Here is a 12,685-nt window from a genome sequence, read left to right on the forward strand (position 1 = left end):
CACCCTGTACCTGAAACCACATCTTGAGACCGACAGATCGCTTGAGCACGACCGGAGATACGCCGGACTTGAGTCTGTTCCAACATGGTCTCCCGATCCGCCGAAGGGAGCGAGGGACACACTCGCCCTCTCACCCCCTCGTCGAGAACACCCGGAACCCCGATAAAGCCGCGATTGCCACGAGTCGGAACGAGTCCGACGAAGCGGGATGAGAAAACAAAGGACGATAAGGTTTTGAAGTCGTCAGCGAAAGATGTTGCTGAGCTCAAGGACTATGTATGGACATTTCCCCGCATAATCAATGGGACAGGTGCTGACATTGTCCTTTGATATGGTAGCAATTGGGCGACTGCCTGGGGAAAGGAGCGTTTGGCTCTGTGTATCGTGCGTTGAACTGGAACACTGGAGAAACTGTCGCCGTCAAACAGATCAAGTTGACGGACCTCCCAAAAAGCGAATTACGCGTGATCATGGTACGGTATCGCATCGTACGCAGTCGTCTGATGTTGGCTAACACGGGGCTATAACAGCTTGAGATTGACCTCTTGAAAAATCTTGACGTGAGATACCCCGTCAAAACGCATCAAAACACATATTGATATCAATCGCAGCACCCCAACATTGTCAAGTACCACGGTTTTGTGAAGTCTGCGGAAACGCTCAACATCATTCTTGAGTAAGTTCATCCGATATCTGCCAGGGGAGCACGGAGGTTAATGATTCAAAGATATTGTGAAAATGGCTCCTTACATTCGATTGCAAAGAACTTTGGTCGTTTCCCCGAGAACCTCGTGGGTCTGTACATGTCCCAGGTTCTTCATGGCCTGCTCTACTTGCATGAACAGGGTGTCATCCACCGAGATATCAAAGGCGCCAACATTCTGACCACAAAGGAAGGCTTGGTTAAGCTCGCAGATTTCGGTGTGGCCAGCCGGACTACAGGTCTCAGCGAATCAAGTGTGGTTGGTACGCCATACTGGATGGCCCCTGAGGTAATCGAGCTTTCCGGTGCAACCACTGCTTCGGATATCTGGAGCTTAGGATGTACTGTCATCGAACTGCTCGAGGGAAATCCCCCTTATCACAATATGCAGCCAATGCCAGCATTGTTTCGTATCGTGAACGATGACCACCCTCCATTCTCACAGGGTGCTTCGCCGGTACAGTCTCCCAAGTTGCCCAATTTTATACGAAAACAACGCTAATTTTACTCAGGCTGTGAAAGATTTCTTGATGCAATGTTTCCAAAAGGATCCCAACCTTCGAGTTTCAGCACGCAAGTTGCTCAAACATCCATGGATTGTCAATGCCCGGAGAACTGAATCTGTCATCCCAAAGAAATCTACAGAATACGAAGAAGCCGTCAAGAGTGTTCAAGAATGGAACGAGGCATTGCGGTCACCCGAAACAGTGACTTCAAAAAGAAAGCCTAAACACGAAAACTCCAACAATGCAGGCCTGCCATCCACTAGAAACAACCCATTGGTCGATACCTTACCGTCACCAACTTCTATGAGGTCTGCAGATCGTTTCCGATCACCCACAGTTCCCGGCGAGGACAATTGGGACGATGACTTTGCGTCCGCAATATCCCCCAGCGCACTCAAGCTGCCGCATCTACAGCCCCAGGATAACTTCGGGGGCATGCTTTCTTCGGAGAAACTCAAGGCCTTTGCTTCACTTGATGGGACTATACTTAAAGCGGATGACAGCTTTGATAGCTTTGATGACGGCTCAGTGTTCTCGGACGATGTGCAAACGATCCGACCATATCCTACCAAGACTGCCGTGGCAGAGCCTTCAAAGTCTCAAAACCCCACACGCCCCCAGTCTATGTCTAGCACTCCAGTTTCTGCAACACAAAATGTTCCCATTCTTACTCAAAATCCCATGCCAAGAGGTTCTCGGCCATCTGCCCGTCCAGCTACTTTATTCAAAGAGAGCTCCGTCGACGATTATTCCGACCTTATTAAGGCCAATGAAGATGTACTAGATCAGAAACTAGGTGGCTACCAGGTAACTGATACTGCAATGCTTGTGGTTTTTTCTAATTCTAACATCTTATAGGAGTTTGAAGATGACCCATCATCACCTATTCATGAGAACATCGGATATAACCCGCCAGATGAACAGTTTGGCTTCTCTCAACCCCAGCTACGCAAACAGCTTTCTGTAAAGCGAGACCGCTCGGGAATCGAGATCCAGAGGTTTGCGGAGAATGAGAACGATGAGGACTTCTCCGACATTCTTGGGGCTGGTCAAACTGCCATTCATCAGACAAGTGATGACAGTGGCTCGGACCAAAATACATTGATGCTGAACTCGAAGCTTAATAGTAATGCATGGCTAGGAGATCAAGATGACGAAGATGATCCCTTCGCTCAACTGGAAGAGGCTTTCGATGAGGTTAATCTGGAGGAAAATATTGCGCGTGATAAGTATGCACGTCTTCGGAATCAAGTCGAGGGTCTTGTCGACTCTCTTAAGACATCCCAAGACGAAGAAGTCCTCGCGGAGATTTCTGAGCAGTTGTTCAACATCTTCTGTGATCTTCCGGAAACCAAGAACATTATCATCAGTGCTCACGGCATGCTACCGATTCTCGAGATTCTTGATACTACTCGACGACGCGACATTGTATTCTGTCTGCTGAGAGTCGTCAACGCAATCATCTATGATGATTATGAGGTCCAGGAAAATCTCTGCTTCGTTGGTGGTATCCCTATCATCAATGAGTTCGCATCGAAGAAGTACCCTCGCGAAATTCGACTCGAGGCTGCCGCTTTCGTGGAGCAGATGTACCAGACTTCTACTTTGACCCTCCAGATGTTCGTAAGTGCTGGAGGTTTGAACGTTCTGGTCGAGTTTTTAGAGGACGATTACGAAGACGAACGCGAGTTGGTCTTGATTGGTGTGAATGGAATTTGGAGTGTATTTGAGCTGCAAGTAAGTGTTTGGCTGCCATTGCCCCAAAGTTGCTATTATGATCTAACCGTGCTCTCTAGGGGTCCACCCCCAAAAACGATTTCTGTAGAATCTTGTCTCGCAACTCCGTTCTTGATCCATTGTCTCTAGTTCTGAGTCGCGCTCTGGATGAGGGTGGCGAGCTAGCGGAAGTTATTGAGGGTCGTATTGCCAATATCTTTTTTATATTCTCGCAGGCCGAGAATCATGTCAAGGAGATGGTTGCCGAGCGAACAGTCTTGCACAGTGAGGATTATCTTTACCAGACAACCTCTGTAAAGCTCTGTACTAATGAATTATCACAGGAGTTTTGAAAGAACTGCGGCGAATGAGCCCAGTCCACCAAATTACGATGTTAAAGTTCATCAAAAACCTGTCCATGCTTTCAACAACTCTTGATTCACTTCAGAACTCCAACGCAATCGATGTCCTGATTGATCTGCTCCGATCAAACTTCAAGCGAGTTTATTCCCGCGAGGTCTCGAATCAGATCCTAAACACCATCTACAACATGTGCCGTCTTAACAAGTCTCGACAAGAAGACGCCGCACTAAACGGCATAGTGCCACTTCTGCAAAAGATTACTAACACAGAGCGTCCTTTGAAAGAGTTCGCTCTCCCAATTCTCTGTGACATGGCACAGTCTGGAAAGGTCGGTCGTCGCGAGTTGTGGCGCAACAAGGGTCTAGCCTTCTACATCTCTTTGTTAGAAGATCCATACTGGCAGGTCACTGCTCTGGATGCTATTCATACCTGGTATGTATCCTGTGGAAAATCGTGAAGATTTATAATGCTGACAATAAACAACAGGCTTCAAGAAGAAACTGCCAAGGTCGAAGAGCACCTGCTGCAAGGTATCTTTAAAGATGGCAAGACATTTACTGATGCCGTCGTACAATGTTTGAAGCTTTCCAAAGCTAACGCATTCGAAAACACCCTTGAGCCTCTGCAAAAGCTCGTGCGTCTCAGCCCTCAGGTTGCATCCACATTTGTGCGATCCGACCTGTTCACAAGACTGAGGCAGAAGCTCCACCACAGCAAAGCTGCTGTTCGTCTTAATCTTCTACGCATAATTGCCAGTATTTGTGACTCCAATGAAGACCAAGGCGGGCTACTCGCAACATATGGTCTTCTTGATTCTATCCGAAATATGGAAAATGACCCCGCTATCCTGGTCAGAGATATGGCAGGCAAGCTGGTACGATCCAGCGAGGCATTTGTTGCCAAACGAAGACCGACTACGGCTCGGCGACAAAGCACATCTACCACCCCACCAATCTTATTCTCGGGCTCCTCTACCCCCTCCACTCCCTCGTCAAACCGCGCCGGTCAGTCCAGAGGGTATCTGGAAGGCCGCGAGACACCCCGACATCCACGCAACTCCCTTGGCGTATCCTCTCTGGCTATGAGACCTGGCAGCCGGGATGGAAGTAGCCCAGCCCTTGGGTCAGCCGTGAACTCGAGCAACGCGGCCGCAGCCAGGCCCAGATCTGCACGACCTCTCTCTAACCGAATGTCTCAAATTGAAATGCTGCGCGAGGAAGATGATAGTAGTACTCCGAGCTCCTTGAGCCGCCGGCCTTCGATCATCCCTCGACGCCGCCGTCCCACCCTGGCGGACTCTGAATGGACGTAATCTGACGCCTGGAAGAATCAAATGTCGGACTATATGTTTGTGTCATTGCATTCGCAATTTTCATTGTCCATCGGCCTATCATCATACTGACCCACATGGGAAACGGCGTTCTTGACAGGAGGACTCGGATTGATGGATTCTGGTGTTATATCTTTGTGTTTGTGTAAACCCCCTTTGTCATTGTGGAAGCACAAGTTGCTGCACATAGAGTACACTCAACCTTTTTTTTGTATCAAACATAATTATTTCTTCACTTTATTATTGGGCTTGGAGGCGTAGGCTAGACATGCACGTAAATTACCACTCTCGTCCATATACTTGTATATATATATGTATATATCATATCTCTGCATCACTCAACTCCATCCATAGCGAGTTCCATCCGGCCATAACTTCCAAATAATCAAGAATGTGAACTCCCTCTATTATGGGCCGATGATATAAATTGGGATCACGTGGAATGCCGAAGGCCGATTGGCGAGAACCTTGAAAAATCTCCATGGAGATCATACGATGAATTGAACCAAAAGACGTCTGACAGTACCAGGCCCCTTTTGCTTAACTTTTCTTTTTTTCTTTTGGCCGCAGGCCCTCGCTTCGGTATGACCGTAGCGCATCGCGTGCCGTGGCGGGCATCCAAGATTGATCCCCTCGCAGTGATCGGGAAAACAACTAAAGCCTCAACATTCGGTTCCTCGTTCGTTCTGCCGTCGAGTTCGCTGCTACGACCATCGCCACTATGTGCCGCATACAATGCTCCGTCATGGGCCTCGCACGGTCGTCGCTTCTTCTCCGTGAAGGCGCCTCTTTTGTCAGAGATTGGGCAACATCAGTCTAAAGAGAAAGCCAAGGCGGGATCACAACGGAAGTTGGTCAAGTGGTTGATTATTGCTGGTGTCATTGGTATGGGTGCTTTTGCGTTCTCCGAACAAGCAGGACATGTGTTTGGTGCGGCCAAGCGCAGTGGCCGTGTTGTTGGCACACTGGCTGTCTGTATCAACGAGTATGTTCAATGCCTTGGCTCCATATTGTGTCCATGTGCTTTACTTTGACGACGTCGCTAACATGGTACTGACTCGCAGCTATCGTGTCACCCTCAAACAAGACGCCTCCACCCCCGAAGAACACGCGGCACTGGTTCGCGCATGCCACAAACGCTGCGCCGAGCGCACCCTCCGAGTGCTAGAGAAAAACGGTTCAATCTTCATCAAGCTAGGCCAACATCTCAGCAGCATGGGCTACCTCCTTCCGATCGAATGGACCTCGACCTTCATCCCGCTCCAAGACCGATGCCCCGTCTCATCAATTGAGTCAATTGGCGATCTATTCCGCAAAGACACAGGCCAGAGCATAGACGAGCTATTTGACTCTTTTGAGCCGACACCCATCGGCGCCGCCTCCCTGGCCCAGGTACACATTGCCACTTTGAAAGAAACCGGACAGAAAGTCGCTGTGAAGGTCCAGCACCCCGCGCTGGACGAGTGGGTGCCGTTAGATCTCGCTTTGACCCGGTTCACTTTCTCCATGCTGAAACGCTTCTTCCCCGAGTATGATCTGGAATGGTTGTCCAAGGAGATGGATTTCTCGCTGCCTCAAGAACTGGACTTCCGCATGGAAGCGCAGAATGCGACTCACGCCAGCGAGTATTTTAAGAAGCACTCCAACGCCCCATTGGTGATTCCTGAAGGTACACATCTCTCCGTCGCATTCAACCTATAAAGCTAACAAAGTCTAGTGAAATGGTCCCAAAAACGCATTCTAGTAATGGAATACATCGCAGGCCGCCGCCCAGATGACCTCGCCTACCTAGACGCCAACAAAATCGACCGCGACGAAGTCTCAGCAGCCTTCGCACACATCTTCAACGAAATGATCTTTGGTGACAACGCCCCTCTTCACTGCGACCCTCATGGCGGCAACATCGCCATCCGACCTAACCACACACGCTCCCATCCAAACTTCGACATCATCCTCTACGACCACGGCCTATACCGCACCATCGACCGCGACCTGCGCCGCAACTACGCCAAGCTCTGGCTAGCAGTCATTGATGCGGACGTGCCGCGCATGCGCGAGTATGCACACAAAGTCGCCGGCGTGACAGACGAGCAGTTCCCGCTCTTCGCCAGTGCTATCACCGGGCGGGACTACAGCGTGCTCACGAAGCAGAGTGTTGTTTCTTCGCGGACGGCAGAAGAGAAGGATGAAATCTCGGGCGCATTGGGCGAGGGAATGTTGCAGCAGTTGGTTGTATTGCTTGGACAGGTTCCGCGGATTATACTGCTTATCTTGAAGACTAATGACCTCAGTACGTATTGCGATGACGAATTTGGTTTTACTGCAATTGCTAATATTCCTCCAGCACGCAGTCTAGATGAGAACCTCCATACCCGGCAGGGACCGATGCGCTCGTTCCTGATTTTGGCGCGGTATGCTACGCGCACTGTTTTCCAGGAACAGATGGAATTCATCAGAGAGTCTGGCGGTGTGTTTGCTAACTTCTTCCGCTTCTTGGGTGCCTATGCCAATTTCCTTCGCGTTGAGGTGAAACTGTCTGTATATGAAACTTTGCTGTCTCTCAAGACTCGCTTCGGGCTCCGGAGCGCCTAGAGGGTCTGTTTTGGTGCCTTTTCATTTTGTTAACATATATCCCTTGTTTTGGTTATGGGCACGGATTGTCTGAAGTGGTCCATCTGTGCATCGGCGATGGCGTTTTACCTTCGTTTTTCTTTCACTTCCATCTCTTTGCGATGACCTGGAAGTGTTGTTTTTCCGTTCTGAAAAGAAAAGATCCTATGTGGTTTTGTACAAATAGATAGATTGCAGATACACAATACATTAGACGGGATTATACATATTTATCTTCATTCTAGTTTACTTTGTTATTGAATTGGAGAGACATTCTGGTTTCATCGTTTCATTAGAAACTATCAAGGCGCTGCTTTTCATAAAATCAAGATGAGAGAGTATCGATCAAGGATCCCACCGAGGCGCCGTCACAGAAAACAGGAAAAAGAAAAAACGTATCGAAGAGTGAAAAGGAAAAGGGAATATGTACAATCAAACAAATCGGGCAATTTGCTTGTTTTCATCTCATCCATTGCCAACCGAGGCACACTCGGTGCCATCGGAAACAAGACAAATCCATTCCAAATTGGGGTTTGTCAAGTCTGTCTGACAAGCAAGACCATCCTTGATCAAAAGATTGTGTACTAAACAACCTCGAAGTCGCAGATTTCACAAACGAGTGAGTTGCGTACGGAAGCGGTATCCGTCGAGCGCACTGGGAAAAAAAGAGCAAACTTAGATAGCAGCAGGGCTGGAAGCAGTCTGCTCCATCTCGACCTTAACATCGGGAATAGAACCACCTGTTCCGGAAAGATCTGTGACGCGGGTGTTGGGGTTCTTGGTGTAGTAGTTGGCGATGGCAGACTTGATGGCATCCTCAGCGAGCATAGAGCAGTGGACTGAAAAGAAAGAACAGTTAGTATAACTATATCAAAACATCCACAGATAGTACGAAGGATAACATACGCTTGACGGGAGGCAAGCACAACTCTTTCGCCACATCGGTGTTCTTAATCTTGCCGGCCTCATCGAGAGTCATACCGCGAACAAGTTCGGTCAAATAACTCGATGAAGCGATCGCACTGCCACATCCGAAAGTCTTGAAGACAACATCGTCGATACGGCCGGAGTCCTTGTTCACGCGGATCTGCAACTTCATAACATCGCCACAAGCGGGGGCACCGACGAGACCAGTGCCAACATCCTGATCACCCTTCTGCATGGATCCCACATTGCGGGGGTTGTTGTAGTGATCGAGGACCTTCTCGTGGTATCCACGGCGCTGGACGGGAGCAGCAGTGCGGCGAATAGCGGGCTGGGTAGATTGCAGGCTGGCGAGAGGAGAGAGAGTGCTGCGAGTAGCAACAGAGCCCACGCGAGGGGCAACAGTGGCGAGACGCTTGAACATGTTGATATTATAGATTGTGTTATTTGGTGAGTTGAATGTGAGTAGTTGGGTAGCTGTGAGGCAAAATGATGGATCTGATAGGGAGAAAAAGTGATGAATTCATAAATAATCTGATCCATTAGATAAGCCACGCTATTCCTAATGGGGTAAAAGCTAGGTCCGGATTCGCCGGTCGTCGGAGATGACTTCATTTCCTTCTATCCTTTGCTATTCCTGTATTATTGTTCCGATGTTTTATGGCCAGAGTTCAGACTGATGCTTTAATTGGAGACTTCGTTCTGTATGCCAGTCAAATTACTTGTTGATGATATCAGTTATCAGGGGTGGCGACCCTGATGCACCACTCAAGTTGTCCGCGGTGGACTCTTCCGGCCATCGTCTTGTTTCCCGCGTCTCTATGACCAATTGTTGAGCGATGATATCAAATTGTGGAGTTGACTTGAATGGTAGTGATGGGCATTATTTCATCTCAATTCTTACTTCTTCTATTTGATAACTACTGTACATTGAATTACATGTGAAACTATTGAATATCATACACTCCATTTTGGCACCTCATGGCTTATCCCCGCGGAGCTTATCCCCGCGGAGATAGCAACTCGGAGACGGAAACAAGCCTCCGCTTGTTCGCCCGGACCGGGATATTCAAACCAAATCAAGAAATACAATATTGTAATTTCTTGTAGTTTACAACGTTGAAACGCTTTTAACCCCTCACTATTAAGCATGTGCATCTGCAAAGGTGCCCTAACGTCTAGACCGGCTTCTAAGAAGATGCTGAGCGGATACTATATTGGGGGGAACGGTTTCGTGGCCAAAATCCATAAAATTGACTCCATAGTTGCCTTTCTTTTAATAATATAGAGAGGAAACTGACTTCCTCTACTTTTACTTTCCCCTCCCTATACAAGATGCGCCTCACCTCCGAAGAGCTCTTCAATAAAACACCCGGGGTTACCTTTGCACGATACACAATTATACCAGAATACATGGGTCCTCCGAAGAGCTCTTCAATAGAACACCCGGAGTTACTTTTACACGATACAGATATACCAGAAGACATAGGCCCTCCTTCCAGAGCTCTAAGTCAAATCCACTAATACAACCAGAAAGATTAATAACCAATGTTGTAATTCATACTACTACACAGGTATCAACCAGTCCAATACAATGCAAAGCTAAACCAAACATGCCCATGCGACCTACAGAGCCTCCCGAACAGCAGACTTGAACTAAACAAACAAATCAGATTAGCAAACAGCAGCACACTAGCTCAACTCCCAACCTCATGGTTCCAACATACCGGAATAATCTGCGCATTCTCCATATCCCACACGCCAGAAGTGACGTAAATATCCTTGCTCAACAGCTCAAGAACCTGCTCCTTATTCTCCGCAACAGCCATCATCATACTACCCTTGAAAGAGGGAGTCTCTCCTTCAGCGGGGTGAGCATTGAGCATTGCGCCTAGTTAGAAGCATCAGGTATCAGCCGACCACCGCTCAAAGGCCACAGCGTCTCAATTCTCAATAGAGCACCACTTACCGCCAGCAACGATAGCGCCAGATGCGACGTGGGGTTTCACGCCCTCGAGATGCTGACTAGGAGAGGATGGATTAGCAATCAACACAGGCCACACGGCTCCGAGCCAGTACAAGGCACTCACGGGCGAACTTCCAGACGCTTGGCCTGCGCGCCGGGCTTGTCGGGCAGGATGCAGAGGAATTCCTTCTTGGCGGGTGAGGTGGACATTTTGCTAGTTTGGAGGGTGTATAGGGAGGATTGGGGGCGGATTGCAAAGGCTGAGGAGAGGTGTGGTGGGACGAATTGCCGAACGTGGGGGAAAGCGGGGAGATTGGTTGGTAGGCGGGCTAGACGGAGGACTGTCATTTTCTAGGGGATCCTCCAGAGGAATTGGGGGATTAAAGGGAAATTGGAGGGCAATTGAGGGTTCTTTATGGAATGCGGATGGGGGTAGGTTTGTTTGGCCGAGGTTTGATTTTGGGTGTCTGCCAAAGGGCGATATAGCCGTGGCCACCGGAGACTCCATCTACAATTATTGTACTACAATATTGTACACTGGTATGTGTACGTTCGGCAGAACCATATTGAAGCAATTTATTATATACATGTGAGTAGTTCTTTAACAAGGCAATGCTTATACAAAGCGGAAAAGGAGACCAGCAGAGCAGAATCGATACCAAATAGACTTGATAAGAAAAAAAAGACATGACAGTAATGTTCCGGATGTCGGTCCCTATGATTGCGTAAGAAACAAAACGGATGATGAAAGTAAAATCATTCCAGTGTACATACATGCCCGGACACACAATCCAGTTGGAAAGGGTCTCTCAGAGGCACAAATTCAGTATATCAAAAGGCCTGGAGAAAGAACTCTATAGACCTGCGACCCGCCAAACATTTTCCCCCGTAGCGCCAAGGTAACAAATACACACACTCCCTAACGCGAAGACACAGGATTAGGGAAATCATAAGGCTTTCCGTTGCGAACATCCCTCCAAGAGAAAGAGAAAGAGAGAAAGAGAGAAAGAGAAATGTGGGTCACAAGGGAAAGAAAGTGAAAGCCGCCGCAGTTTAGCCTGATGGCATTGGTCGGCGGTGGGAATGGAGATTGGATGTTCGAGAACGGGGCGGAATCAAAGATCGACTTGGATCCCAAGCGGTGAGATTTCCGACGGTCGAAATGACTGGAATCTAGAACGCTTTGCGGTCTCCCAAATTACCAGGTTTCTCCTCGGTATCGATGTGCCAGACCACGTAGTTGGGAAGTCCGATCACCTTGTAGCCAGCGCGCTTGGCCATGCGAGCGAATCCTTCCGTCTCGGCTTGGTTCTCGAAGGCGTAGGCCGGGAAGTTGATGCCTGAGCGGTGGACATCGGCCTTGACGAGGATGTTGACACCACCGATTCCATCAAGCTCCACTTCTTCGTCTTTGTTCTTGCGCCAGTCGCCCATGCTGACCAGGTAGGTACGGCCGGTGTTGTATTCCTTGTAGCCTTCGGCCAGAACGGTGTCGGTGGGCAGAGTTGCACGTAGGCGGCGGCCCTTGTCAGATTCAATCCATGAGTTGTAGTCGACTATAGAGGGCAAAGTTAGCAGGTTGCATGGCACGCAGGATTTCGGTGTAACTTACAGCGACCTTCGATGTCATGATTATCTATGTAACGGTGGAACCAGATGTCTGTGGATTGAATGTTAGCTGGTTTTTCGGCCCCAAATTCAGAGACAAGTCACATACTAGGCACAAGGATGTCTTTATCGTGGGCCATGAAGTCCTCCAAGATCCGCTCGGGGCAGTCTGTAATATCCACATCCCGCCAGTACACCCAAGAGTGATCGGGCTTCAGAGCGGAGTACAGGAGGTAGTTACGGGCACGGCCTATAGCTATGCGTCGCGGGCCCTGAGCGGCAAACGAGTGACGCTCAGCCACATCCATCTCAGTGCTGGCACCGAAATCCTTCCGGATAACGGTGGCACTGCGGAAGCGGACTTTTTCATCGGCGTGGTTCTGGATACGATCGAGTTCGGAGGCAAGATTGGCCAGGGTTTCGTCTTTGCAGTCACCGACGAGGAAGGCCAGATCAATCAATTCGTGGGGATAGGTCAGCTTGTACAAGAGGTCGAAATATTTGGCCAGATAAGGAGCGGCGTCGCGCAGAGGGGTCAAGATAAGGACACGTTCACGGTTCTTAACAGCTTGGATGGTAGACTTGATCGGGTTCAGGTCTACATCTTCGATAGAGGTGGAGTTGACTTCATAAGGTTCGTGACGGTTGAAGAGGACGGGGGTTTGGGCGTGCGCATTCCACTCAACCATTTCGTTGATGGACATTTCCATCGGTGATTTACTGGAGCCGTAGCAGTAGAAACTAGTGAGATCAGTATGAAAGTCTTCGAAGCCCTCGATTCGCAACGGTTCACTCACTTTTGCATCTCCGAAGCCGACTTGCTGACGCCGCGCCACATGAGGAAGAGCAGCCCGGTCAAGGCAATCGAGACCAGAAAGCGAGTCCTTGTTAATAGTATGACGACTGCCCTCCATGGTGGGAGTCTAGCCTTGGCCGACTTCCAATTTACACCACCCTTT

General features: G+C 49.0%; 5 protein-coding genes across 5 annotated transcripts; 2 read left to right on the top strand and 3 right to left on the bottom strand.

The window, feature by feature from the left end:
- Positions 1-84: 84 nt before the first annotated feature.
- Positions 85-4,600, top strand: N7529_000437 (serine/threonine-protein kinase; the record flags this gene model as incomplete). Its single annotated transcript, XM_057235968.1, has 10 exons — positions 85-276; positions 339-473; positions 531-560; positions 612-676; positions 728-1,160; positions 1,216-2,016; positions 2,068-2,946; positions 3,006-3,210; positions 3,270-3,720; positions 3,775-4,600. 10 exons carry the CDS (start codon positions 85-87, stop codon positions 4,598-4,600), a joined length of 4,017 nt encoding a protein of 1,338 aa, XP_057102771.1.
- A 602-nt stretch (positions 4,601-5,202) lies between these two features.
- Positions 5,203-7,210, top strand: N7529_000438 (ABC1 kinase family protein; the record flags this gene model as incomplete). The annotated part of the gene is made up of 4 exons (XM_057235969.1): positions 5,203-5,603; positions 5,683-6,287; positions 6,336-6,908; positions 6,963-7,210. 4 exons carry the CDS (start codon positions 5,203-5,205, stop codon positions 7,208-7,210), a joined length of 1,827 nt encoding a protein of 608 aa, XP_057102772.1.
- A 693-nt stretch (positions 7,211-7,903) lies between these two features.
- On the bottom strand, positions 7,904-8,576 carry N7529_000439 (iron-sulfur cluster assembly scaffold protein; the record flags this gene model as incomplete). The annotated part of the gene is made up of 2 exons (XM_057235970.1): positions 7,904-8,067; positions 8,135-8,576. The coding sequence occupies 2 exons, from the start codon at positions 8,574-8,576 to the stop codon at positions 7,904-7,906; spliced, it is 606 nt and encodes a 201-aa protein (XP_057102773.1).
- Positions 8,577-9,778: 1,202 nt separating this feature from the next.
- On the bottom strand, positions 9,779-10,328 carry N7529_000440 (uncharacterized protein; the record flags this gene model as incomplete). Its single annotated transcript, XM_057235971.1, has 4 exons — positions 9,779-9,808; positions 9,880-10,043; positions 10,122-10,177; positions 10,243-10,328. 4 exons carry the CDS (start codon positions 10,326-10,328, stop codon positions 9,779-9,781), a joined length of 336 nt encoding a protein of 111 aa, XP_057102774.1.
- A 963-nt stretch (positions 10,329-11,291) lies between these two features.
- On the bottom strand, positions 11,292-12,640 carry N7529_000441 (ANP1/MMN9/VAN1 family protein; the record flags this gene model as incomplete). Its single annotated transcript, XM_057235972.1, has 3 exons — positions 11,292-11,674; positions 11,731-11,778; positions 11,836-12,640. The coding sequence occupies 3 exons, from the start codon at positions 12,638-12,640 to the stop codon at positions 11,292-11,294; spliced, it is 1,236 nt and encodes a 411-aa protein (XP_057102775.1).
- Positions 12,641-12,685: the final 45 nt, after the last annotated feature.

The sequence above is a fragment of the Penicillium soppii genome (assembly GCF_028829465.1).
Source record: "Penicillium soppii strain IBT 18220 chromosome Unknown utg000001l, whole genome shotgun sequence".
NCBI classification, from domain to species: domain Eukaryota; kingdom Fungi; phylum Ascomycota; class Eurotiomycetes; order Eurotiales; family Aspergillaceae; genus Penicillium; species Penicillium soppii.